The 25,042-nt window shown below is 54.4% G+C and overlaps 1 protein-coding gene across 4 annotated transcripts in view; it reads left to right on the top strand.

The window, feature by feature from the left end:
* Positions 1–13,863, top strand: part of CD276 (CD276 molecule) — a 29,965-nt gene extending 16,102 nt beyond the window's left edge. For 2 of the 4 annotated variants that reach the window (XM_023654020.2, XM_070233673.1), the window contains exons 3-10: positions 100–129; positions 514–645; positions 3,063–3,404; positions 3,577–3,873; positions 7,556–7,690; positions 8,710–8,751; positions 10,213–10,248; positions 12,397–13,863. In XM_023654020.2, the coding sequence (XP_023509788.1) occupies positions 567–645; positions 3,063–3,404; positions 3,577–3,873; positions 7,556–7,690; positions 8,710–8,751; positions 10,213–10,248; positions 12,397–12,419 (954 nt within the window). In that variant the 5' untranslated portion in view covers positions 100–129; positions 514–566 and the 3' untranslated portion in view covers positions 12,420–13,863. The remainder of the gene's footprint in view (positions 1–99; positions 130–513; positions 646–3,062; positions 3,405–3,576; positions 3,874–7,555; positions 7,691–8,709; positions 8,752–10,212; positions 10,249–12,396) is intronic. The other 2 variants (XM_023654011.2, XM_023654016.2) reach the window with 1 other exon arrangement.
* Positions 13,864–25,042: the final 11,179 nt, after the last annotated feature.

Below are 25,042 nucleotides of genomic sequence, written 5' to 3'. Positions count from 1 at the left end.
TTCATCTCTTCTGTCCAGTTCTTCTTATTTATCTTGCAGATGCTGTCAGAGTAATCTTTATGAAGCACAGCTCTGACCATATCCTTTTCCCTATTCCAGAACCTTCAGTGCCTCCCAGCTGCCTTCAGGGTAAAGTTCAGACCTCTTAGCCTCTCTCAAAGTCTGCCTCCAGCCTCAGCTCCTCCTCTCCGCTACCTGCTGCTGTCTCCAGCAAAACTGATCTGTGCACGTCCTTGCCCAGCAGGCCAGCTTTGCCTTGACTTGCTGCCTCAGCCGCCTCTTTAGTTCTGAAAGGGTGGTTCCCAGCTGCCCACCTCCCCTTGTCCTGTCTCCCCAGTGCCTCAATCCTCAGGATCTCTCAAAAACTCCCTCAGCAGGGAGCCTTGTGGGGTGTTGGAGGGAGAACCTCCCTGGGGGCAGTTGCAACCTTCCCCAGCTGGTCCAGGGGAGTGGGGGAGAGAGGGCCTGGGGCGGACCTTTTGAGACAAAGGCCTCACTTCCTCTTCCTCACAGGCAGGGGCAGCCTTCCACCACGGAGAGCCAGCTGTCAGCTGCCTCACGGGAAGATGCTGTGTCGACGGGGCAGCCCCAGCACGAGTGTGCCTGTGGCCACCGCCCTGGGAGTGCTGTGGTTCTGCCTCACAGGTGAGGGGAGCAGTTTGGGGACTGGAGGTGAGAGGGGGGTGCCCTCTCCCACCAGGGCTCCTGCCAAGCCTGTCTGTCTAGCAAGGATGGTGAGGGTTTTGACAAACCTCTCCCATTCTCCCCTGTGCCCTGTCCACACTCATTTCTACCTCAGGATCCAATAGGCAACTCACTTTACATTTCTCAGCCGCCATCTGCTCTTCTGGGAAATAGTAATATGAGCACTGATGTGGTATTGCTGTCTCAAACACATTGTGTGTGTGCTCCCTCCCCAGGGCCTTTGCACACACAGTTCCCTCTGTCTGGAACTTTCTGCCCCCAGATGTCTGTCCCTTATTTCATTCAGGTCTTTGCTTAAATGTCACCTCCTCAGCAAGTCTCCCTGGCTACGTTGTGTAAAACAGCACACCATGCATCATCCCTTCCTATCCTGGGCTCACTTCATGCTTCTCCCCAGCTGTTATCTCCACCTGCCGGATTTTACGTTTACTTGCTCACTGCCTGCTTTGCTGAAAGAGCAGAGTCTGTCTATCCCCAGTGCCAGGATCGGAGCCGGCCACATAGACGGTGCTCCATAACCGTGTTGAATAAATGACATGAATCTGTCCACACAGTGCTTGGCACAGAGTTAGCATTCAATAATGGCAGCTACTTTAATAACAATGTCCTCATCATACTTCAAACCCTAATCAGTGCCTCTGCTCTGAGGGAGATGCCTTCTTCCTCCAGGCCGGAAGACAAAGCGAGTATCTGGTGCCATCTGGTGTCTCAAAAAGGAAGCACCTCTACCCACGCTGCTCTGATTTCTCTAGAGAGAGGGTTTGCCTGGGTGACAACTCATCCTCCAAATGCCCCTTACAAAGGGCTCCCTGGTCCACTTGGTCTCCAGAGCGAGAGCTGGCCTGGGGCACCTGGGGTTGTAACAAGAGATCCAGGGCCAGCTTAAGACCTTTGGAGATCTCCATGCACTGCAAAGATTATGATATGCCCTCCTTGTGTGTAATTCACAATAAAAACACTAACCATAAATTATTTTTCTAAATGCAAGAAGCCTTTAATGGGTTCTGTATTCAGTTATCTTTGTGTCAAGATTGTTTGATCTTCACACTTTTGGAGTGTGCCTGCTTTGCTGGTGCCCAGAGCACACGCTTCACCTAACCATTACCTAAGAATAGAAGAGCGGCTGCTGGGGACCCCTGCCTGACTTTCCAGGGCTCTGAAAGAAGAGCTGGAAGGAGACATAGGTGCCTGGGCGGGGAGCCTGCAGGGTAAGTCCACAGGACTGAAGGCAGAGGAGGAGCAGGGGACCCTGCCCCGGGGGCTTTCCTCTGGCTGTGCCCCTGGCCTTGGCCCTGGGGATGGAGTTGATCTCAGGCTGCTGGGATCCATGCTCCTGTGTTCCCTTCACCTCAAATCCATCAGCAAGCTCTGTTGATTCTCTCTCCTAAACAAAGCTTGAATCTGTCCATTCCCTCCATCGCCACTGCCACCCTCTGAAACTAAGCCATTGTCACTTCCCAGAGACCACTGAAATAGCCTCCTAGTCCATTCTCCAGAGAAGCCGAGGGAGTTTAAGCATTGTTACCATGATTATGCCTGATTAACCCCCCAGTGACTTCCCACTGTATGTAGAAAAACCTCAGTTCCTTCCTGGTCTTGCAAAGCCCTCCCAGCCAGGTGCTTGGCCACACTGGACAGCTTCCTGATACTTCCACAGAGCAAGCTGACCCTGCCTCAGGGCCTCCCCACCTGCTGTTCCCTCTACCTGGGACTCTCAAACTGGTTTTTCGTATGTTGGGCTCTTTTTCTTTCCCCTTAAATCTCAGCTGAAGATCTCTTTAGAGAGAATGTGCCTCACTACCATATTTAAAGGTATGGGTGTTCTTTCTTTCTTGTATAAAAACGAATCATGTTTATTTAGCAAAAGAAAAGAGAAAAAGCACTTGTGATCTTTCTCATCCAGAGGAAGCCAGTATTAACATTTTGGTTTTATATTTTCCTAGGCTCCCCTCTCCCGTTTATAAAGATAATACATACTTATGGGGAAATGCAACCAGCACAGACAGGTGTACAGTACCTGCCAGATTTTTGAAAAGCTATCACCTTACTTTCTATCTATTGTTTTCTTCCTTCTTACCCCAATCACATGCTAATGAGACTGTGTGTGCTACTTTGTCCCTCTCTCCCATTAAAATGCAAGCTCTGTTGGGGGTGTGACCTTGGTCTTGTTTTCTGTTGCATTGCTAACTCTTACTCTTGGCAAGTAGTAGGTGCTTACTGTACTCATGTTAACTGAATGAGGACCACAGGTAGTAAACTTACTTTGGGTCTCAGGCCTTAAAGGAAGTGTGAACAGGGCCTGGAGTTAAGCCCAGGTGTCCCCGCCCCTCCTCACCACCCTACCCCACCGCCCCCAGGCGCCGCCGTGGAGGTCCAGGTCCCCGAAGACCCTGTGGTGGCCCTTGTAGGCACCGATGCCACCCTGCGCTGCTCCTTCTCGCCCGAGCCCGGCTTCAGCCTGGCGCAGCTCAACCTCATCTGGCAGCTGACGGACACCAAACAGCTGGTGCACAGCTTTGCCGAGGGCCGCGACCAGGGCAGCGGCTATGCCAACCGCACTGCGCTCTTCCCGGACCTGCTGGCTCAGGGCAATGCGTCCCTGAGGCTGCAGCGCGTGCGCGTGGCCGACGAGGGCAGCTTCACCTGCTTCGTGAGCATCCGGGACTTTGGCAGCGCCGCGGTCAGCCTGCAGGTGGCAGGTGAGCGCTGGGAGGGGGGCGCCCTCCGCTCCGTAAGCCCCTTGCACTTCCCGATGCCCCTGAACTCCTGTCCCAGTGCTGACCCCTGTACTCACGGCCCCAGATGCTCTTTTCCTCCTCTGCGTCCCCTGCCCTTGCCTTACCTTGACCTCTGCCCTCTTCCCCCCTCCAGCGCCCTACTCAAAGCCCAGCATGACCCTGGAGCCCAACAAGGACCTGCGGCCCGGGGATACGGTGACCATCACGTGCTCCAGCTACCGGGGCTACCCTGAGGCTGAGGTGTTCTGGCAGGACGGGCAGGGTGCGCCCTTGACCGGCAACGTGACCACGTCGCAGATGGCCAACGAGCAGGGCTTGTTCGACGTGCGCAGCGTCCTGAGGGTGGTGCTGGGCGCCAACGGCACCTACAGCTGCCTGGTGCGCAACCCCGTGCTGCAGCAGGACGCCCAGGGCTCCGTCACCATCACGGGTAGGTGCAGCAAACCGCTGGGGAGGGTGGAGGGAGTCCACGCCTTTTTTCTAGTCCTGGAAGCTGGAATTTAGGGAGGTTTGCATGGTCATGATTTTTCATACATTTTCATACATTTCGGGTCTCTCAAACTGCCTCCCAAGAAGTCCTTAAGGGACTTGCTTTAACGAGCTGTAAGAGTCATTTGTAATATTTGCCCTATAGGTGCTGCTTTTTTTTTTTTTTTTAAAGATTGGCACCTGAGCTAACATCTGTTGCCAATCTTCTTCTCCCCAAAGCCCCCCAGTACAGAGTTGTACACTCTAGTTGTAGGTCCTTCTAGTTGTGGCATGTGGGACGCCGCCTCAGTGTGGCCTGACCAGCGGTGCCATGTCGGCGCCCAGGCTCCGAACCAGCGAAACCCTGGGCCCCCGAAGCAGAGCGCGCGAACTCAACTGCTCGGCCACGGGTCGGCCGCTGAACAGGTGCTTCTTATCCAGGGATCTGAGTACTTGCCTGTAATCCACAGGTCCACACATGGGAGTGCGTTTCTACGGGAACTTCTCAGATAATGAGAAGGTGTTGCAGCATCCATGGGCACCGTCTGATTCTGAGGCCCTGAGAGGCAGCTGGGTCTCTCCGGGTGGTCAGTGCCGCTCACCGCATCAGTGTCAGCTCTTCCAGAGTTCAGCTCAACCCAGGCAGCAGTTGGAATGACCAGGGTTCTCTCTGCTGCCCCCATGTGGTCAAACACTAGATTGGTGCTGCCCATTTGGCAATGCCCTCAATCTCTGGTTTTAGGGTGGATCCTAGTCCAGACGCCCTTCCTTTCCTTTAGTGCCCACCTCAGTGGGCACCCCTTGTGCCTAGAGGTGTGAAGAGGACTCAGGCCAAGGGAGGCAGTCTCCATCCGTGTTTGGACCTCAGTGTGGCTCCTCAGTCCCTCCCCATGAAGCAACTGAGCTTTCCCAGAGGCCTCCTCACATTCTCTGTGGTCGAGACAGCAGGTTCTGTCTGCTTCTCCTATTTTCTCTTCCCATGACTTCCACCCGACCTCCCAGCCCACCCAAGTCCTGACTCCCGCTGGGCCCTCGTTTCTGTATAAGCCTCTGACTTATTCCTGACTTGCTTCTCCCCCCGAGCGTCCTGGACCTTACATGGCTTTCGCTTCCACAAGCTCGGAGCAGTGCCCATCACGCCTGTCTTGTAGGAGTCCAGGCTCCTTCCTCCTTCTAAGTGTTTCCTTCTGGCAAGACTGTCCCCTCTGCCCACCCCCTCTCTGGGACTGACTCCACCCTCTTCCTGGAGACCCGCCTAGGTCTGTGCTCTCTGTGAGGGAGTCACTGCCCTGGGTTCTTGGATGCCCTGAGGGGTCTCCTAGACCTTTTAGAGAACAGCATATGGTCTGGTGTGTCCACAGGAGAGAATAAGAAAGATCAGATAGATTGAGATTGACAGTGAAGGGGGCAGTGGTCAGAGTGGGCTGGAGTGGTCAGGAGAAGTCTCCGGGGACAGGAGGGAGCTGCGAGGACATGGAAGGATGGGTAGACTCTGTGATAGTTTGCACATTGGGCTGAACTGGACATTTGCCACACTGGGCAGAAAGGGCTATTAGTCCAAATGTGATTGCAGGGGAACGTTTATCCCACCGAAGAGGCACATCCTTATTTAAATTTTAGGAACTAACATTTAAGGTGCCTTCACTTCACAGATGAGGAAAGTGCAGCCCAGATTGAAGAGAGAACTTTCCCGAGGCCGCAGACTAGTGCAGTGGCTCTGAGTCCTGGGGGGTCAGGCACCTCTCTGAAAATTGGATCAATAAGAAATGCAGTCATTTGCCTTTACATTTTGAGGGTTTGTGGCCCCTCTAAACTCATCCGTGCGAGTCTGTGGGCCTTGGCCCCAGCGACCTGCAGTGAGCAGATGAACCAGGATCAGAATCCAACTTGAGGCCTCTCAGCCTAATTTTCTTTCTGCCCCCCTCAATCCCCCCTCCCTCCTGTTTCTGTCAGAGCAGGTCTGGCCTAGTTTGGAGCCCTTGGCCTGTATTTCCCTTTGGGCAGCTCTGTGCCTTGTAAAACATGCTGGGATTCAGACCGTCAGTCCTCCAGCCTGGTGTCTCCTGCACCTGCTGGAGGTTAGTTGCGTGTGCTGTGTGTGAAGGGGGCTTTAATGGAGCAGGCACTGGCCATGGGGCCTGAAGATGCAGGTCTGAGCCCTGCTCTGTCCTTTACCGGCTTCACAAGGGCCAGCCTGACCTGTTTTCCAGGCGCCAACACCAGCCCAGGGATGAACATAGAAAGAACCCACCCCCCGGCCGCCCCAGTATTTCTGTGGCTCTGCTCCCTGCTCCACCGCCAGAGCCCGTGCCGGGACTCCCAGCCTGTCCTTCGTGAACTGACCCTCCTGGCCACTCACGTCAGGTGCTCTCCTGCGCCTGCTCGTGCTGTTGATGGTCCCTTTGCTTCTAATGTCCAGAGCAGCAGCTTTGCCACCTGATGCCGGCTGAAGGTAACATCTGTGCCAATGCCTGTGTCTGTGCCAGGGCCTCCGCTGCCAAAGGGTTCGTGGCCCTGCTCCCTGCACTGACCGTGCCTTCTGCAGAACCCACCGGCCCCCCGGCTGCCGATGCCCTGGGCACCTGTGGTCGCCAGAGAGCAGAGGGAAACAGCACTGTCTTGTAGATTTTTTGACTCCAAGGCCTCTGCCCAGGACCCAGCATGGGTTGGGCCGGAGGATGGTGTGCTCAGACCCAGGTGTGGACGCCTCAGCGCCTCCCTTCTGCCCTGAGATAGCTGACAGGAGGGCCCGCACATTTCATGGAGGCATTCCCCTGCAGGTCTTCTCCCCTGGGTAAAGCCAGGGTCCTCACCCTGGCCTCCTCAGCGCCCACCTCATCTGTGCACAGGAGTCTGCAAATATTTTCTGTAATGGACTGGAGAGTGAATATTTTAGGGCTTAGAGGGCCACATACCATCTCTGTTGCTGCTCCTTTTCCTTCTCCTCCTCCTTTTCCTTTGTTTTGTAGCCCTTTACAAATGTAAAAACTGCTACTAGCTCAGGGGCTGTACAAAAACAGGCCACAGGCCACATTTGGCCTGCAGGCCATCGTTTGCTGACTCCTGATCTGTAGGATGAGGAATATCACCAGGTGGGGCTGGAGTAGTCAGGGAGGGTCTCCCGAGGAGGTGACTGTTAAGCTAGGTGGAGAGTTTGGTAGCACTTTTAAGGTAGGGGAAACTGACAGCAATGGTGTGGAAGGATCCAGTTGTCTCTGCAGAGAATGGTTAGGACCTGAGTTTGGCTAGTGCAGAGGTTCCTATAGTGGAATTGGAAAGAAAGGTGGGGGGAGGGTAAGTGGCAACCAGATTATAGAGGTCCTTGAATCATCCTGAGAAGACTGAAGCATTAGTCTCATGTCAACAGGGAGCCATAGAAGGTTCTTGAGCATGATCAAATGCAGACTCTTCACGTCTCCCAGGTTGAGGCATGTCCATGCCAGCCATGGCTGTGTCAGGGTTTGGAGAGTGTATGGATGAGCGGAGAAGGGGCTTGGGAACTTAAGTGGGCTCTCTTCTTAGTGTTGGGGCCCAGCGAGGCTGGGAGCCCCCCATTCACACCTTGGAGCCAGAGGGTGCTGTCCCCAGGGCCATGGGGGCCAGGCATGACAGTCTCTCCCCATTTTCCCCACTTCCCCTCCTAGGGCAGCCCATGACATTCCCGCCTGAGGCCCTGTGGGTGACAGTGGGGCTCTCTGTCTGTCTCGTCGCACTGCTGGTGGCCCTGGCCTTCGTCTGCTGGAGAAAGATCAAACAGAGCTGTGAGGAGGAGAATGCAGGTGAGTGAGGGGGGTGTGTACACATGCATGTGTCTTTGGGTATGTGTGTCTCCATGATATCACCATGAGTGTCGCTTTCCAGTGACAGAAAGAACGGGGCTAGATTGTGTTTGTGTGATCTTGAGGCTGAATATGTCTTGTGTGTGTGAACAAGTGTGAGCCTGCCTGTGAATGTGCAGAGAAGGCAGGATGAGCGTGGATATGAGTGTGACTGGAAGTGAGTGGTGGACCCATAAAGCTGAAGTGTGATGCGGGGATGAATGTGTCTGCAAACAAGTGTGACTGTGAGCGTGTAAGTCACATGAGGGTGTGGTGAGAGTGCGGGTTCAGAGCATAGAATGTAGTAGCACAAGTGTGAAGCTTCATGGGTTTGTGTGTCATTGTGGGGGGTGGCCTGCCTCAGAGCGGGCACAGTGAGAAGCCGCTGCCATTCGCTGGGCTGGGGTCCGTATGATGGACTTTGGTGAGAGGCAGGTGGTGAGCTGACACGGGTAGGTAGGTTTCACTTTGGAAGGTGAGTAAGTTGACTCTGGTGAGAGGTGGGTGGGTGAGTGAAATCTGGTGGGTGGTACATGGGTAAACAGAGGTTTTCATGGGTAAGCATGAAAGTAGATGGTGAGAGATGGGACATGACTGGGCGTCAGGAAGGACAGTGCATGTGTGAATGGAGAAAGGACTGGTCAGTTGGCAGAGAGGTGGCTGGGTGGGCTGATGGAAGGATGAGTGATAGATGGGTGGGTGTGCATGGTGGAGGGTGGTAGTTGATGTGTTGTTGGGTGAGTGGATGGGTGAGGGAATGGGGTTGGTGAAGCAATGAGTGGTGGCTCCAGGCTGGGAGCCCTTTTATCCTGCCACGGACTCTGCTCTGCGTTGGTCTCGGGCTGCACCCCTGTGTCCGGCATTTGGACCACAGGGCAGGCCTGCTCGGCCCCATTTACCTGCCTCCTCTGCTCCCTGGTGTTGTGGGGGAGTGCGGAGACAAAAGTGGGGCTGAGAAAGCTTTTCATTCACTCTTCCAGGAGCTGACGACCAGGATGGGGAGGGAGAAGGATCCAAGACGGGTAAGTCTGAGCTTGGAGCTGCCCTACCTTACTGGCTGAGAGAAGGACACAGAGACGAGGGCAGGACTCCAGGATCTGGAGGAGCCCATTCACTTGCAGGTTTGAATGAAGTGTGTCCTGGGGACGGAGGCCTCCCAGACAGGTGAATCTGGCGTTGCCTCCATGTTAGGCCTGGAGGCCGATCGCCGGATTCTCTTCCAGGCGTGGCTCCGTTTCTCCTGCCTACCTTTACCTGTGCACCGGGGCAGGCTGCACCCTGAGGGACCCTGCACTGTGGGATCTGGTGGCTCCCTAGTGGGGAGTGAGGCCTCAGGAGACAGTGTGGCCTGGGTTAAGTTCTGGTCCAGCTCTTATAAGCTGAGTGGCCTTGAGCAAGTCACTTTGCTTCTTTGGGCCTAAGTTTCCTCGTAAGAACAGCCCACCTTCATAGGTTGTGTGGGTTAAATTAAATGAGAAAGTGTACATAAAGGGCCACCATACCTGGTGCCTATGAAGTCTCAGCACTTTGGCTTCTTGTTATTAGCAGACAGTTTAAAGCAGTCCCGTTTGGTCAGAGGCTCTGTAACTTTGGTCAAAGGGCTTTGCTCCTCTGGGCTTCAGTTTCCCATTTGTCAGATTTCCTCCTGGCCTTGCCCTGATGGCGCCAGAGGGCTATTTTGAAGTTCTCGCGAGTGACTAGATAAGAAGGTGGTTTGCAAAGGCATGGCGTTTTGGGGACACAAACCTGGAGCCCAGTGTGGGGTGGGTGCCAAGGCACTGGTGTCCTGTGGCGGCTGGCGGCCTCACTGCCCTCCCTTCTGGGGCTCCTAGGCTGGGAGTGACTGGTTCCTGCGGAACCATTTGGGAAGGTGCCAGTTGACACCGGTTCCCTCCCCACCCCCACAGAAGGAGGCGCAGGAGATTGACACCTGGGGACTGCTATAAATTATGCCAATTAATTCTCTGCCTTTGGTGTCAGGTGTGGTGGGTGTGGAGGCAGCCCTGGGATCAGGCCTCGTTTTTTGTGCCCAGAGGCAGATGTAGTTGGCAGAAGGGAGGGAGTGGGGGGAAGAAGGGGCTTAGAGATTGGTCAGTGTCAGTTCCGCATGATCCCGGCCCACCTGGGGCCATCTGCAGCCTCTTTTAGCTCCTTACTTCCCCCTTATCTGCAGAGCAGACTCAGTGCACGTCCTCGTCTCTAGTTCATGGGAGGGTGGGGTGGCAGTCCCCGTTGTATAGATGCAGAAAACTGAGGCCTGGAGAGGGGAGTGGCAGGCCACAGAGTGAAGCAAGGACTTGGACAGCAGCCTCCGCCCCTTCCCTGGTGCTGGGTGGCACCCTCACCCTCCCGACTTCTCCCTCCTGCCTCGTCTCCCAGTCCCTCTAGCCCTCACTTCCTCCTCAGCTCCTGTCCCTCTGCCGACCCCCTACCCCTCCACTCTCCGCAGTCCCCCTCACCTTGTGCTCCTTCATTTTTTGCAGCCCTGCGGCCTCTGAAACACTCTGAAAACAAAGAAGGTAAAGATATGTGGCGCTTGAGATTGTGTGTCTCTGCATCTGTGTGTAGGAGGCTGGGGAGGGTCGTTGGCGGGAGGGTGCTTATCACCCTTCACTGGTGGCCCGGGGCTCCCTGCCCAGAAGAGCAGCCTCGACTCCCCTGGTGAGGTGGCAGAGGGCAGAGTACCCAAGGCCCCAGCTGCTCTAAGAGGATGTAGGCATGGCAGAGGCTTAACCAGGACAGGGCTGTATTTCTCTCCCCTGTGACGCTGTAAGCACTGGCGATCGTAAGGCCACTGATGTCCGGAGCCAGGTTCTGTTTACTTGATTTCTTCCCTCTTTGACTCCAAGTTTCCATCCCTGGGTCCAAGGTGGTGGCTTCAGCTCACATGCCCCTTCCAGAAGCAGGGGGAAAGGGGAGAGGGAGGTGCACTTTCTTCTAGGGCTTGACTAGAAATAGCTCATGGCACTCCCGTTTACATCCGTTGGTCAGAACCTAGTCACAAGACTCCTGCCTCGAGGGAGGCTAGGAAATGTGGTTTCCAGCTGGGCAGCCATGTTTCTGGTGCACAGTAGGCGGTTAGCAAACATAAACCCTCATTACTCCTATTACTGTCACATCGGCAGTTACATTAGGAAGAGGTTGGTTGGAGGTTAGTTTGAGATTTGTTCTTACTGAAGGTAACCAACAGCCACATCTGTGTATGTGTGTTTCTGTGGAAATAGATGTGTATCTGCGTGTGTGTGTCTGTGTGTATTTTGAAAAAAAAACCCCATGATGCAGACTCGCACTAGACATCAGTGGCTTCCACCTAGAAAGTCAAAGTTGGTTGCTAAAGGTTATGGAAACTTAAATCTTTTTGAGGTTACCTTGGCATCCCTGTTAGGAAATAAACTTTCAGTGAATTCCTGGATGCTCGCCCTGCATTCAGCCTTCCTTGGGGAGAGGGGAAGGACATAGGCCCTGCCCTCAGGAAACTCCAGAGGCAGGAGGCCATGGGGCCCTCAGACCCCTGCGCACGACGCACGATGCAGAGCTGGGTGGCTTACTCAGACTTTGATGAGCGGCACTAAGAGGTCTTCAGAAAGGCAGCTTCGTGCAGAAGAAAGAGCCCCCTGGGTTGGGAGGGGAGACCTTGGTTCTGGCCTCTGCCTGTGACCTTCCAGGAGCAGTTTCCTCGTGTGTGGAATGCGGCGAAATCGTCACATCTCCCTTCCAAGATGGTTGTGAGGATTAGGCAAGTGTAGAAGTGCTCTGTAAAGCAAGTCCTTTTGAATGCTGTAGAATGTTCCACGGCGGGAGTGGAGACCTATGTTGGGGTCAGGAGGGATGGAGATAAATGACCCACCTCCCTGTTGTTCTGAACCAAACGAGGCAAGAAGGGTAGAGCAGATGGAGATCAGAATGTCAGCTTCGTTTCAGAAGAGAGCTGCTGGAGAGTGTTGCGCAGCTGTGCGCTTCCTGGTCCTGCTCCCCAGCATGGCAGCTTGGCCCCCGGTCTCTGGCCACACTGGATGAGCTCAGAGCAGTTCCCAGGACAGAGAACTCCTCTCCCTGGGACAGACAGAACCCAAAGAATGGGAGAGGGAGGGGCGTGGTCACACATGCCGGGGTCCTCCTCCTAGACTCCCCATTTGGGTCAGGGAGTGGAGTGAGGCCTGGGCTGTGAATCCACCAGGTGCCTCTCCACGTGGACACAAGAAGCCAGAGGGAAGGAGACTCGTCACAGCATCGCTCCTGGGGAAATGAGTGTGGGAAGGGGCAGTGGGAAGGGGTTTCTTGCTAGCAGAAGTGGGCCAGGTCAGGGAAGATGGATTAGATAGACAGGTAGGGGGAGATGAGAAGGGAAAAGTGCTAGGCAGAGGGGCCAGTGGGAGGGAAGTGTGTAGGGTGGGTGGACCCACGGGGATTGAGAGGACTGGGGAGTCTCCCTCAGGTGACTTCGTGGTCTGTCTGACGTCCAGCTCCTGTGTTTGTGTCAGTCTGGGCCTCGAGGGCAGCGCTTAGCACAGGGGGCTGCTTGTGGGACTGCTGTGGCCACTGTCACACATACTCTTCACCCTCAAGTCTGTGACCACATGCCTGGGGCTCTGGCACATTCCTGAGAGCAGAACTCCTGGCATTTAATGCTTTTTTTCCCCTTTGTTTCTTCCCATCATGAAATGCAGATGATGGACAAGAAATAGCCTGACCACAAGGATGAGGGAGCTGCTGCCCCGGCCTGGGGCTCCTCTGGCTGCCCTGGTGCCTCATTGTGAGCCCTGGGCTGGGACTTCCCTGCCCCCAGCAGATGGCTCCCCCTCTGGCGAGTCTATTCATTCTGCAAAGGAAGTGATCCATAGACCACCCTGCAGCCTTATTTCTCCAACGGACACGATTCCCAAGTCATCCTGCTGCCTTATTTCTCTGTGACATGATACATAAATCAGCCTGCTGCCTTATTTGTTATGGACACAATACACAGACCACCCCACCTCCTTGTTTCTCCAATGGATGTATTACATGGACCATCTGGCTGCCCTTTTTCTCCCAGGGACAAAATATTCAGACAGACCCTCTGCCTTATTTCTCCAAAGACGTGATACACAGTCACCCCTTGCCTTGTTTCTCCAATGGCCCTAATACACTAGCGCTCACTTCTCAGCCTTTCTCTCACCTGCCTGTCCTCCCGTCTCCTCAGACAGGGCTGCTGCAGCCCCGGCATCTTGTTGAGTCCAGAGGTGTCTCCTGCTCTGGGCCCAGTGTTGGCCTTTTGCCTCCCTCGCTTAGTGAAGACAGGGCCCTGCCCCGGGCACGCAGACACGCAGGTGCATGTGCTGGAACACGTAACAACCTCCCGGGCCCAATTTCTTCCTTGGTGCCCTGGGCTGTGCCCTGTGAGCCCCCCACCACCCAGCCTCCCCAGGGCAAGCGTGTGCTGGTCACACTGGGTCTCTGGGCCGCTGTGTGGGCCCCCTGGGGGTCAGCTTCTGTCCCTCTGCTTTTCCTGCCTTTCCTTTTATTTGTCCATTCAAGTAATGTTCATGAGCATGCATGGTGCATCAGCCCTGTGTCCGGTGTCCCTGCGTGAGAAGACAAGCCCCTCCCTCCAGCAGCTGGACCTGCAGCTGGGAAACTCGTGCGGAAACAGCGGTTCATGAGGGGCGTCCTGCCTTGCTCCCTCCTGTACTCTGTGCCCACAGCTCCCTGGATACCTCACCCCCGAGCCATCCTTAGCCCTCACCCGGAGTGGAAGGCGGGGACAGGAACCTGGAGAGAGGGATGGAACCTCTCGCCGCCACTGAAGGATCTGATGGTTTCCACAGTGTCTTTCCAGGCGTGAGCAGCTTAGCAGGCAGCCAAGGCCCAGGAGACCTGGAGAGCTGAAGCCTAGGGGAAACCTGGTGCCTCTCCTCCTTGGCGGGAGCCTGGGGCGGGGACACAGCCACCCGTCCCTGCTGTGCTACTGTGGGGCTTGTCTCTGGCCGGCCCCCAGCCTCCGGCAGAGTAAACTTCGGATGTTCTGGTGTTTTCGCCGACATATCTCCCTTCTCCAGGAATGGAAGACGTGGGGATTTCTAATTTAAAATGTGGGGCTCTGAGGAATTTTGTTAACTGGGGGTGTATTTTGGGAAAAATAAATGCCTTCGTAGAAAGTTTTTCTCTGCAAAGTGTGTAGAAGCAGGCCGGGCATCAGGACTCGGCAGGAAGGATTCCTCCCTGGACGTTTGAGGCTGGATCTCCTTCCTCTCACTGTCCCTAAATCACTGGGTCTCTGGGGCCATGTGGCCCCTCCCTGGCCTCAGTTTCCCTCTTGGTAAAGTGAAGTTTGCTGTCCAGAAAGCCAGGCCCTTTGGTCACTGTGTGGGGCTCCACCTACTCCTGGGAGCATCAACTAGTTTCTCTGTCCCGGGAGACCCAGGCGCTAGGCTTGTTTAGGGCCTCCCCCAAGGCCCCCATATTACAGATGGAGAAGCTGAGGCCGGCAAAGGCGCTCTGCGTGCTGTTCTTGGCTGACCCAGTGGAATGGGCGCTAGTTCTGAGTCAGAGGTCCAGGCCCAGGGCCTCGTTCTGCCCTAGGACCCTGAGCAGGGCATTTAGCTTCTCTGGACCTTGCTTTTATATGAAAAATGGGCCTGAGGGTTTCACCACCTTCCACCTCCAAAGACTGAGAAGAGGGGGTGAATGGGGCAGGCAAACATGCTTCCAGAGAACGGGGTCTAGGCATGTGGGTGCCTTCAGAGTGCACTGTGCTCACTGCCCCTGGGCGGCGGGGTCTCAGCACCTGGCCAGCCGGTCAGTCTGGGAGCTCCGCAGGCCTGGGGGCCGGGACAATGAACTTTTGTTCTGGTTCTGCTATTAACTTGTGGTCAAGTCCTCTGTCCTCCGAACCCTCATTTCCGTATCTGTTAAGTAGGGTGATGCATCCTCTGAAAGGGGTGTGGCATCCTTCACACACTGGAGCATGTGTGGTAGAGTCCGCAGCCTGGGTGTGAGGCTGGCCACCTTGCTTGAAGTCCCACCACTGGAGCTCTGGGTGGGTTTTAGCATCTAAAGACTTGTACCTGGGCTCTGCCTTCGCCCCTTATCCCCGTGCCCTTGAGTGTGTTGCCCACATCACTGGGCTTTAACCCTACCCGTGAGGTGGGGACAAAAGTAGTTCTTGTTTCACAGGAGTGTGTGAGGGGTGACAGGGCAGTAGGTAAGAAGATACTGCAAACTATAAAGTACTGGGCACACAGGAAGGGTTATCTCCTTCCCTGCAGTGGGGGCCACACAGCCTTGCTCCCTAGGTGATTTTGTAGATGGAGCGAGAGCAGTGACCTAGAGCAAGCTGTCTGAACCTCAGTTTGCCCACCTGTAAAACAGGCACGGTAACTGGTGCTTTTTCTTTCTGACAGGGCTGGGGTAAGGCCCAGACACACTGCTTTCTCAAGTGCTCACGGGACGGACCCAGCAGGTGTGGGACTTGCCCGGGGACTGAGGGGTGAGGAAGGTGGCCTTTAAGTTTCCTGGTGACAAGTACCCCAGAGAGCAGTATTTTTAGCTGCCCTTCCTGGGCAAAGCTCCAACTCCTGCATTTTAATGGAGAAATAATTCTCACGGTGCCACAAGCTGTAGCCTGCAGGTGTCACATCCATATTAAAGAGCAGACAGAGCAACGGTTCATTTGCCTGGCCCGAGGTATGACCAGAATTCACCCCCAGGACCATTTGTAACCAGGGCCGTGAAGACCAATTAGTGGATCTGACCACTCAGTGTGGGGAGACTCGGGGTGGGGCGGGGGTTGAAAACGTACGGCTGGGTCCCTGAGTCGTCCTGCCCTTCTCTCCCTGCTCTTTCCTCTCAGAGCCCTCTGCTTCCGCTCACAGGCAGGAATGGAGCCTTCCATGGGGTCTGTTCAGGGAGGCACCGGATCTTGCTTGTCTCAGGAGGTGGTTGCTGAGTGGGATGCTGGTGCTTGGGGGCCAGTAAGTGGAGACCCTGGCAGATCCTGAGCCAGCACTGTCCAAAGATCCTGATGCAAAGCCCAAGGCTTAAACTGAGATGTGAAGCCAAAGTTTGCCCCAAGTAGTCAAAACCCAGGCCTCCGAGAGTAGGGCCCTCACAGAGAAGCCCAAGGCTGGCATGAAGGGAGGCACCGGAAAGTGGGGCTGTGAGGGGAGCAGCAGATTCAAGCACTACAAATGCAAACAGTACAGAAATGTATAAAGTGGTTATCCTTACCTCCAGCCCCCACTCAGGGAAGCACTATGAAGGGTTCGCTATCCTTCCAGGCTAACTTACACATTTACAAAAATGAAATCATATATGTTGTTCTGCCACTTTTTTTGTTTTTATCATTTTCCCCAGTCAGTTCTAGAATTCCGGCCTCCTCTTTCTTTACTTCTTATATTGAGGTATGACATACATCTAGTGTTTAAAAGATGCTAATCTTCAGTGTATGGCTCCATGTATTTTTGCACTTTCAGAATCCGGAAAGTTCCCTTGTGCTGTTTCCCAGTTAACAGCCCCACCCAGAGATACAATTCTGGCTGCTTTCACCATGGATTTATTTTCTTCTTGAACTTCATATAAATGGAATCCTCCAGTATACGCTATTTTGTGTCTAGCTTCTTGCAAAGACCTCTCTCATTCTTTTCAAATGGCTATCTACTATCCACAGTGTGCTGTTTTACAATATATTTGGCCAGTTCCTGCAGTTGGATACAAATAATGCAGCCTTGTGCTTGGGTTCCTGCCATATGCAGCTCCAGAAGTGAGATCTCGAGGTCATAGGCCTGAGCATTTTAAATGATGGTAGAGTTGTCAATTGTTTGGGCTACCTTTTTAGCTAGGCCCTGTGGCAGCAAGAATGTGCGAGCAAAGAACACTTAGGGCCACTAGCGAATGGATTCTGAACAGGGCAGGAACTGCGCTGGAAATTCTCCCTGCCGCAGGGCTCTCAGGACCTCAGGGGTGGAGCCTGACTCAGCAGTGCATGGGGCCTGTGCTCATCCACCCCCCTACCCTCTCTGCACCACCTTCCCCTTCACCATCTGCCTTGTGGCCCGCTGCCTCAGTTCCCCAGGAGCTGGCTTCACGGAGCCCAGTCCTGGAGGTGAGTGTGTCTGCCTCCTGCTGGATGGGGTGGGAGCTCGAGGGCTGTGCTGAGCGCTGCATCCTCCCCCGAACACCTGACCATAATGGATGGTGGAGGTTCACCAGCGCCTCTCGGATGCAGGTGCCTCAGGACAAGTTAAATCTCCTGCACTTGTGTCTGAGGGTGTTCATAACCCGCTCTTTGGCTCCACCAACTCCAGGTAATTATGGTGACACTATCACCACTAATGAGGTGGTGCTTGTGAGACCCAGGAAACCCTGGATCTCGTGGGCAGATACATTCTAGCGCTCAGACAGAGTCTGTGACCTCAGCCCCCAGCCTTTCGCCAGCATCTGAGCAGCAAAATAGCTCCCTCCCCTCAACCTCGCTCAGCCGATGTGATTTCTCCACCTCCACTGCCCTCCTCTGGACGCGTTTCATCCTTGTCACTTTCAAATTGAGGCCCTGGTGTGGATCATGTTTCAGCTCATAATAGAACAGCCTCTCATCTCCTTGATCCTGAGCGCTATGTTCCTCCTGATCCCATTCGTCCGGTGGTTCTTAGCCCTGGCTGCACATTAGAATCACTTAAGAGATTTCTAATAATACTGGTGCCTGGCTTCCATCCCTAGAAGTTCGGGTGCGGTTGGTGGAGATCATTGCTACATATTTCATGTGTATACCCCCGGGGTTCTGGCTTGGCTTACAAGTTATGCAAAATAGGATTCAGAGGGAGAACCCTGAGCAGAAACCTTTGAGACCAGGCACCTGAGACAAGTCAGCTGTCTGAATGACCATGAATCAGACCAAGAGGTGTTTGTTTTCTCACTAAAGGAAGCACAGAAAATACAGATGCAGGAAGGCTGAGGGAAGGGATCATGTTTAGTGCTGAGAAGAGGGGGTCCTGTTCCCTCTATTGTGGGCCCGGGGGAGAGCAGGAACCCTGAGTTCCTGCCCTTGGTCAGACCCAGGTGCCCAGGCTCTGGTGGAGTGAGGAAGGATGGGGCGCTGTGCATGACCGCTCAGTACAGGAAATGGGGGACCCTCCCCCCTCCTCCTCCCACTGCCTCCCTTTCTCCCCGTCTCTCTTCCTTGTCGTCCCCAGGCCTCCAGATGTGCAGTCACGTGGCTGGTTCTGGCTGCCTCCCTCCCTCCCTCCAGCATCGTGTTCCCCACAGAGGGAAGGACCATCTGTCCTGCTCCCTGCAGCCGTCAGTCTATGCGTGTGTGCCAGGCTCACGGAAGCAACTTTCTCATCATCCTGCTTCCCGTGCCCCTCCCACCCCAACCTCAAAATGGCCTCCGACCCAGGATATCCTGGGGCCTCTACTATACTGCGGAGCTGCGGTATCCAGAGTGACAAGTACACAGCATCTCTCCTCTCCCACTGCCCCCACTGCCCTCCTGCAGGGCCTCTGGCCTCTTGTCCTTCCCCAGTCTCAAAACTTCCCTATCAGGAGTCTACCTACCTAGTGGCATCATTCACAGGCCATCAGGCTCCCTGGGTCCTGGTCTGAACCCTATTCTACTCCCTTCCTGTCTCTTACGTTTCAACATCTTCTCCAAAACACTTCCTGCAGAATGTGGCTCCCACTTGTGGGGTGTTGGGAGGAAGGACTGATAAACGTCTCTGGCAGCCACTGAACTGACATTTTGCCTTACTTGTTAAGATAATTTAGTGTAGTTGCTGCTAATGAATGAACACACTACTCTTTGTTCCTATAGCTTTTATAATTACTTTGAAGTCCATGTGTTCATTGAGGGCAACTTCAGTGAACATTCTGGAAACCTGAAGCTGGCCAGTTGCAGAGGGAGCTCAGCCTCCTTGGGTGACTACGCTGAGGGCCTTGGTGACACGGCCAGGGTACTGATTTCCTTGGCGTCTCTATCCATGCTGCCCTTCTGAGTGTTTGCCTGCCCGTCCACTGCAGCTGGGAGGATCTGGGTCAGAGCGACAAGAGAATGCTGGCGGCAGGGATTCTGGACCGAGGGCATTTGTGGGATGGGCTCTGCAGTGCTGAGAGAGGAGTGCGTTCTGCTCTGTCTGGAGGATGGGTGACCAGGGAGAAGGGGGCAGAAGTTGCACGTGCCACATTCAATCCCGTTTACGAGCCTTTGCTTAAGCTCTTCCCCCACAGGATCTGCCCTCTCTCTCCTCTGCCTGTGCAAATCTAACACGCCCCCTCCCGTGATTCCCGCAGATCTCTGACTGCACCTCAGGGCGTTTCACAGCCACGATAAAGCGCTGGCTCCTTCACTGTCCTCTGGGAGTCCGTCTCCTCCTCCGAGCAGGTCTGGATTCCCCGCCCAGCCCAAGGCACAGGGCAGTACGTTGCAGGCAGGGAAGTTCCCAAACCACAGTAATGCAGTCGCTGGGTGGAAAGGACTGAGGTTGAAGTTTACGTCGCGCTATTTGTGAAAAAAAGGATTTCTCAGAGAATGAATAATGTAAATTAGGCTGCCAAGGGGTGCTTAACCAATTTAAAGGAATAATCTATTTAAAAAATCTCTTAGAAGCCCCTGTTTACCCAGAAACAATTGATATGGTAATTGTAAGTCATTCTTTTTTTTTATTTACCGGAGAACATTTCCTAAGCTCCATTTGCTGACTCCCACGCTCTGTGTGGGGAACGCTACCTGCTAACCCTTGGGGAGCTGGCACTGTGTCCTTGCAGGCCGCATCTGTAAAATGGGGTGAAGAGCACTACCCGCCTTCCCTGGTTGAATGAGATGGAGAGAGGTCGTCCAAAGGACAGAGGCTCCATGGGGCCACCTCATCTGCACTTACGCAACGTGAATGAATGGGTCTGAGCAGATGGCATCCGGCGCAGCCCAGGACAAAGGAGAGAGATTTGACCTGAGACCAATAGAGAGGGAACTGTCAGACTGACAGAGTGTGGGGGTGCAGAGGAGGATGGAAGCATGGGCAGGAGGATTGCTCATTGCTCAGCTGAAGATGGCAGTTGAAGGAGCCCTATGTACAAGGCGGAAGCAGCCATGGCCCCCTGGGTACCAGCACTGCAGATCAGTGTAATCCCTCGGCCTGCAGATTGATTCTGCTTTCTCAGGCTTTAATTGGCTTGTTGGCTTTAGCTTGGGGAAGAGAAAGAAGCTCTTTCCCAAGGAAAGGAGCTGCATCAGAGGCAGCCACGGTGTCTCTGTCCCTGCCTCACCCCCATCGGAGGGATGATGGGGCAGCAGGCAGACACCATTCATACTCCCTCCCCAGGCCCCAGATGGGGCTCTCCCCGCCTGTTGGAGCAGGTGAGGAAGGCTGAGATGCTCCTGGGGATGGTTGTCTGGCCCTGTGCACCTGCTCTGGCTCTGCTGCTCCTGGTCTGATGTGGCCCTGGATGGGTGTGGGGGAGGGGAGGGAAGAGTAGATGAGGGAGTATGGAGAAGAGAGCAAAGGACAGCATCCACAGATCTGGAAACACAGAATGCCCAGGAACAGAACTTCTGGCCTCTTCTCCCCTGCACCATTGAGCTCAGAGTAGGAGAGCAATTGCCCAGCAACTGGGAGCAAACCTCTGAGGCGGGCCCTGCCCATAGCTCAATGCCAAGTCCGTAGGACTCTGTTATATGGGGTTCAATCCAAGGACAGGAACATGGTATCTGAGCAGCCACCTCCTGCAAGGGGTGGGGCAGCCCAACAAAGTGGCCTTCTCCTCTTTGCAGCCCCCACAGGGCCAGCCCTTCTGAGGGAGCAGATGTTTCACTGGGGGCAGTGGTGGCAGCTGAGGCCTTATGGGGATCTCTCCTCCCAGCCTCTTCAGCAGCCTCCTCTCTGCTCCTGTAGTTTTCCTAATAAACACCTTTAAAATATTTATGAAGGCAACTTCAATGAAGTAACATAACATTGCTTTAAAATGATTTTCTTTTTCTCATAGGTAGCTTCGGCGTAAGCTCTGAGTCCCAAGCTCCTCAGGGCAGGCCCATCAGGTGAAGCCCCAGGGTGGGCACGGAGAGCTCTCCCTTAATGAGGATCCCTTCCCTCTCTTGGGGGGCCAGGCCTGGTGGTGGGTGAGGAGGTGTGACAGTTTGACAGGGTTTAGGGAGTGGACCCTGGAGGAAGGGGTCAAGGTAGTAGGGAGACTGGCCAAGGCTGTGGGAGAACTCCTGACATAGGAGGAGCTTGAAAACTGGAAGTTTCTCTGGAACCATGGACAGCACCTCCAAGCTCTGCCTCTCCGGGACTGAGAAGCCCAGCAGCTGGGAGCTGGGACTCCTGGGTCCATGCCCCACTTTGTTGATAGATTTGGGAAGGGCTGTGCTCTAGAAGGACGTAAGGGTTGCCATGGGTTGGTGGGGAGGGGCCTGAACAGTTGCTGGTAGGAAGGGGTACAATAGTCCCACCTTGTGTGGGACTTCGGATCTCCTGCTGGTCCCGAGATTTGCCCGTCTGGCCTTTGAAACTCCAAGGAGCCCCACCTGTCCTCCTTCTTGCACATATCCCTGTGCTGCCTTCTCTTGTCAGCTGGGATGGCACCTTCTCCGACCTCTTCCTGGTGCAGCTGGGAAAATGGATGCTCCTCCTCACACCCCACCCCTCCCCAGGGTAGAAGGAAAGCCCTTGTCCATATCTATCTGGAATGCAGATGGAAGGGAGGCCCTGATGGAGAAATTGGAGGAGGAGGGTTCCATCCTCACCCAGCTTATGCCCAGGAAAGTCTCTTTCTAACAAGGACTGTTTTCATCACCATTGCCTAAAGCCCGGAGCTGCTCTAATTACGTGTCAGGCTGGAATCTGACAGGAAGCATTTTAATTATTAATTTGAAGTGTGCTGAGCACCGGGACAGAGGAGGGCAGATTCCCTAAGCTCATCCATGCCCAGCCCTGTCTGTTGGGATCTCATTAGTGACACCTTGGCCTTCCAGGTCTCCCTCCCAGCTGGAGCCTCTTCCCTGCCAAGGCCCAGGATCTGCATCTCCCACTTCCCTGCCCTCCCTAAGCCCTCACTTTGCACGGCTTCTTGTTTTCCTTATTTCCCTAAGTCCTTCAGCACAGAGTCTACTGTTCCTACAATACAAACGGAGGAGACGGAGGCCCAGAGAGGACAGGGAGTCTGCCCCACGTCACAACCTGCAACAACCACAGGCAGGGCAGAATCTTTGGGTTTTCCAATTCTGCTCCTCAGTCCTGGCCTGCCAATGGAGGTGGCCATCTGCACCACTGTGTCCCTTATTGCATCCCCTTGTCAGAGCCACATCATCTAAGGTGGCACACAAAGTTTTCTTTGATTTGTTTTGATTTGTTCTGATTTGATTTGTTGCATGCATCCGGCGCTTGTAAGGAACCGTTTCCTTGCTCCATTTATACACAGGCATGGGCCGGCCCTTCTGGGTTCTGGGGCTGGACAGCTTATCCTGTCCCAGTGGGGTGGAGTCAGGGCCTGCCATGGACTGAGGACCTTTTACCTGTTGCCTCTTCCGTCCCCAACCAAGGGAGACTCATCCTTCGTTCATCGGTTGTTTTTTTAGATTTGACCCTCCGTACTGTCCTGTGCATCAAGGCTGTCCCTTTTGTCACATGTCATTGTTTCTGCATGACTGGATTCAGGGCCATGAAGCCTCAGACTAGGCAGCAGCCCGGGAGCTGCTTTCACGTGTGGCTCCCTGCAGACTTGCTTCTGTATCTGAAAACTCTTTTTGCTTTTCCTCTGAGCCTGAGTGTTTCATAAGGTCACAAGATGCTTCCCAGGCTTTCCTGGCTGAACCCCACCCTGGCTGATCCCTGTCCTTCCCAGGGCCTGCTTGCCTCTGCCTGCTTTCAAGGCTTGATGCTCAGGAAGTTGCTCTCAGCCTAGGGCCTCTGGCTCGTCTCTTTTTGTGGTCTTCCTTTATGCTAGAGCCTGTGCTGTAGTTGGATGAAGAGGTCACAATCCACTAGGGGAGGTGAACATTTATACAAATTTAATTTATGAGGAGCTGTGGAGTCCAGAGGAGGGAAGAAGGACCCTGGAGGAATTGTCGAAGGCTTCCCAAAGATGGTGACACTTGAACTGAGTCTTGAATGAGAGTTGGTATTTTAGTCACAGATAGGTGCACAAAACAGAAGCTACTGTATCTTAAGCAGAAGCAGGTTGAATACAGGGTAGTGGGTGCTTACAAAATCATTGGAAGGGCCAAAGTCACACTGAGCCCTGACCCTGCTCACACACTGAGACTTGACCCTGCTCATGCACTGAGCCCTGATCCTGCTCTCACACTGTGTCCTGACCCTGCTCATGCACTGAGCCCTGATCCTGCTCTCACACTGAGACCTGAGCCTGCTCATACACTGAACTCCAACCCTGCTCACATACTGAACTCCGACCCTGCTCACACACTGAGTCCTGACCCTGGTCATAGACTGAGCCATGACTTTGCCCTAGACTGAGTCTTATCCTTAGTTCCCCCCTGAGCCCTAGCTCTGAAAGTAGACTAAGCCTGTTGGGCAGCTGAGCACTTATCTCATCCAAACATCCTAGGAATCCACTGATCACTGGGGCAATCAGGTGAAAGAGTGATTCACTCAATACAGCTGTTCTCTATTGCTATGACTGCAGCCCAGAGTTCACATATTAAAAAGGCAGAGAAGTGTCAGCTTCCTTGTGAAGGATGACTGGACAAGGCTTGTTTTGTCCCTGATGAATTAAGGAGGAAGAGGAGGAGGAGGAGGTGGGGGCAGAGAGGAAGCTGAGTTCCTAGAACATGAAGCTCCCTTTTCCATAATGAAGGGGGATCTCTATAAACCTGGAGCTCCTCATAACCAGAAGAGGGCAGGGGAGCACATAGTGATAACCCGGAGCTAGGTGTGCTCTGCTGAGCCTCCAGGAGCAAGATCAGACCCTAGGCCCTCCACATGCAGCCACATGCAGGCAGGTCCTACTGAGTGCAAAGAGAGCTGAGGAGACCTGGTAAGCAGGGCAAGGCGAACCATCCCTCACTGGCCTCAACTGGCAGGGCACAGACAATGCTGGATGGACGCAGCAGGAGGCTACAAGTCAGTGGGGCAGCAGGCAGAGCCGGACCCTGGGAAAACAATCCATTTGTTTTGTCAGGTGGGTACAAGGTACTCACAACACAGGGGTGGCCCAAGGTAGTCAGAGATGAGGTAAATCTCCGCCTTGTGCTGGACGCTCCTCTCCCACCTTTCCCTTCTGGCTCCAGGGACCACGTGGGCCATGCCTCCTCCACCCAACCAACAATGCAGATTTCCTGTTTTGATTCCAATCTAGCAGGGCTCTGTCTTGTCCCTAAAGTCTCCAGGGGACAAGGGAGGTTTCTGCCTGCTATGAGGTGTGGTCTCTACTGGGTAGGGGAGATAAAACTTTCCTAACGGACAGCTTGTTAAAATCCCCAAGACACCGCTGGCTCTGGTGGGCCCACTTCCAGCAAAGCCGAAGGTCTCCTGGCTGTCTGGGGATGCTCTCCTCCGGCCCCACCTTCCTGCACTGCCTCTGTGATGACATAAGGGGCAGGTACTGTCCCTCTCTGGATGCTGGGAACTGCCGCAGGAATGTTCTGCTGGGACCTTACTGCTGAGCTTAGGACATTTCCTAGGGCCAGTGTGACAGACAGTCAGAGGGCCCTCGAGAAGGAGGAAGCATACATCGATGGTGCACATTCTGCCAGGCCCTGCACAGGGGCTTTACATGTATTTTGTCATCGAGTCGTCACAGCAGAGCTGTTGGGGAGTCTTATCATCCTTGAGAACGAGAAGCTCCAAGAAATTAAGTAACTTGTGCAAAGTCACAACACTAGTAGGAGATGGAGCCTCAGTTCAGACCCAGGTCTCTCTGGCTCCAAAGCCTGTGACCTCACCCTGCGTCACTTGTAGGACAGCCTCCTCCAGGCCGGCCTTGCCCACAGTTTGGTCCAAGGTGTGGGCAGCTTCGGAATCCGGCCATGGGTGTCAGCAGTCTTGAGCCTCAAGACCTGGATGGTACTCTGCTGGTCCTGGGGTGCCACAGATCCTGTTCTCTGCCACCTAAAGTTTTGGGGTGGGGTCTCTACCAGGGGTTGGAGCGCATTGGGGTAGGAATTATGGTCCTTTTGGGACCAGTCTGGGGCCTGGGCAGGGACTTGTCACTAGCCACCCCTTGCTCTCTGCTCTATTCCGTTTTGGAAACTCTCTGGACAACAGTGGGTGAGGTGAGGGTGCCCCGGGGGCAGCTGGAGCTCAGAAGCATGAGGTATGAAGAGCCTCTGAATCTGGGGTCTAGACAGCCCTGGCGGTCTCAGCTCAGAGTCTGGGCCATACATCCTTG

Source organism: Equus caballus, chromosome 1 (assembly GCF_041296265.1).
Source record: "Equus caballus isolate H_3958 breed thoroughbred chromosome 1, TB-T2T, whole genome shotgun sequence".
Lineage (NCBI taxonomy): Eukaryota > Metazoa > Chordata > Mammalia > Perissodactyla > Equidae > Equus > Equus caballus.
This window is presented reverse-complemented; position numbering and strand designations above follow the sequence as displayed.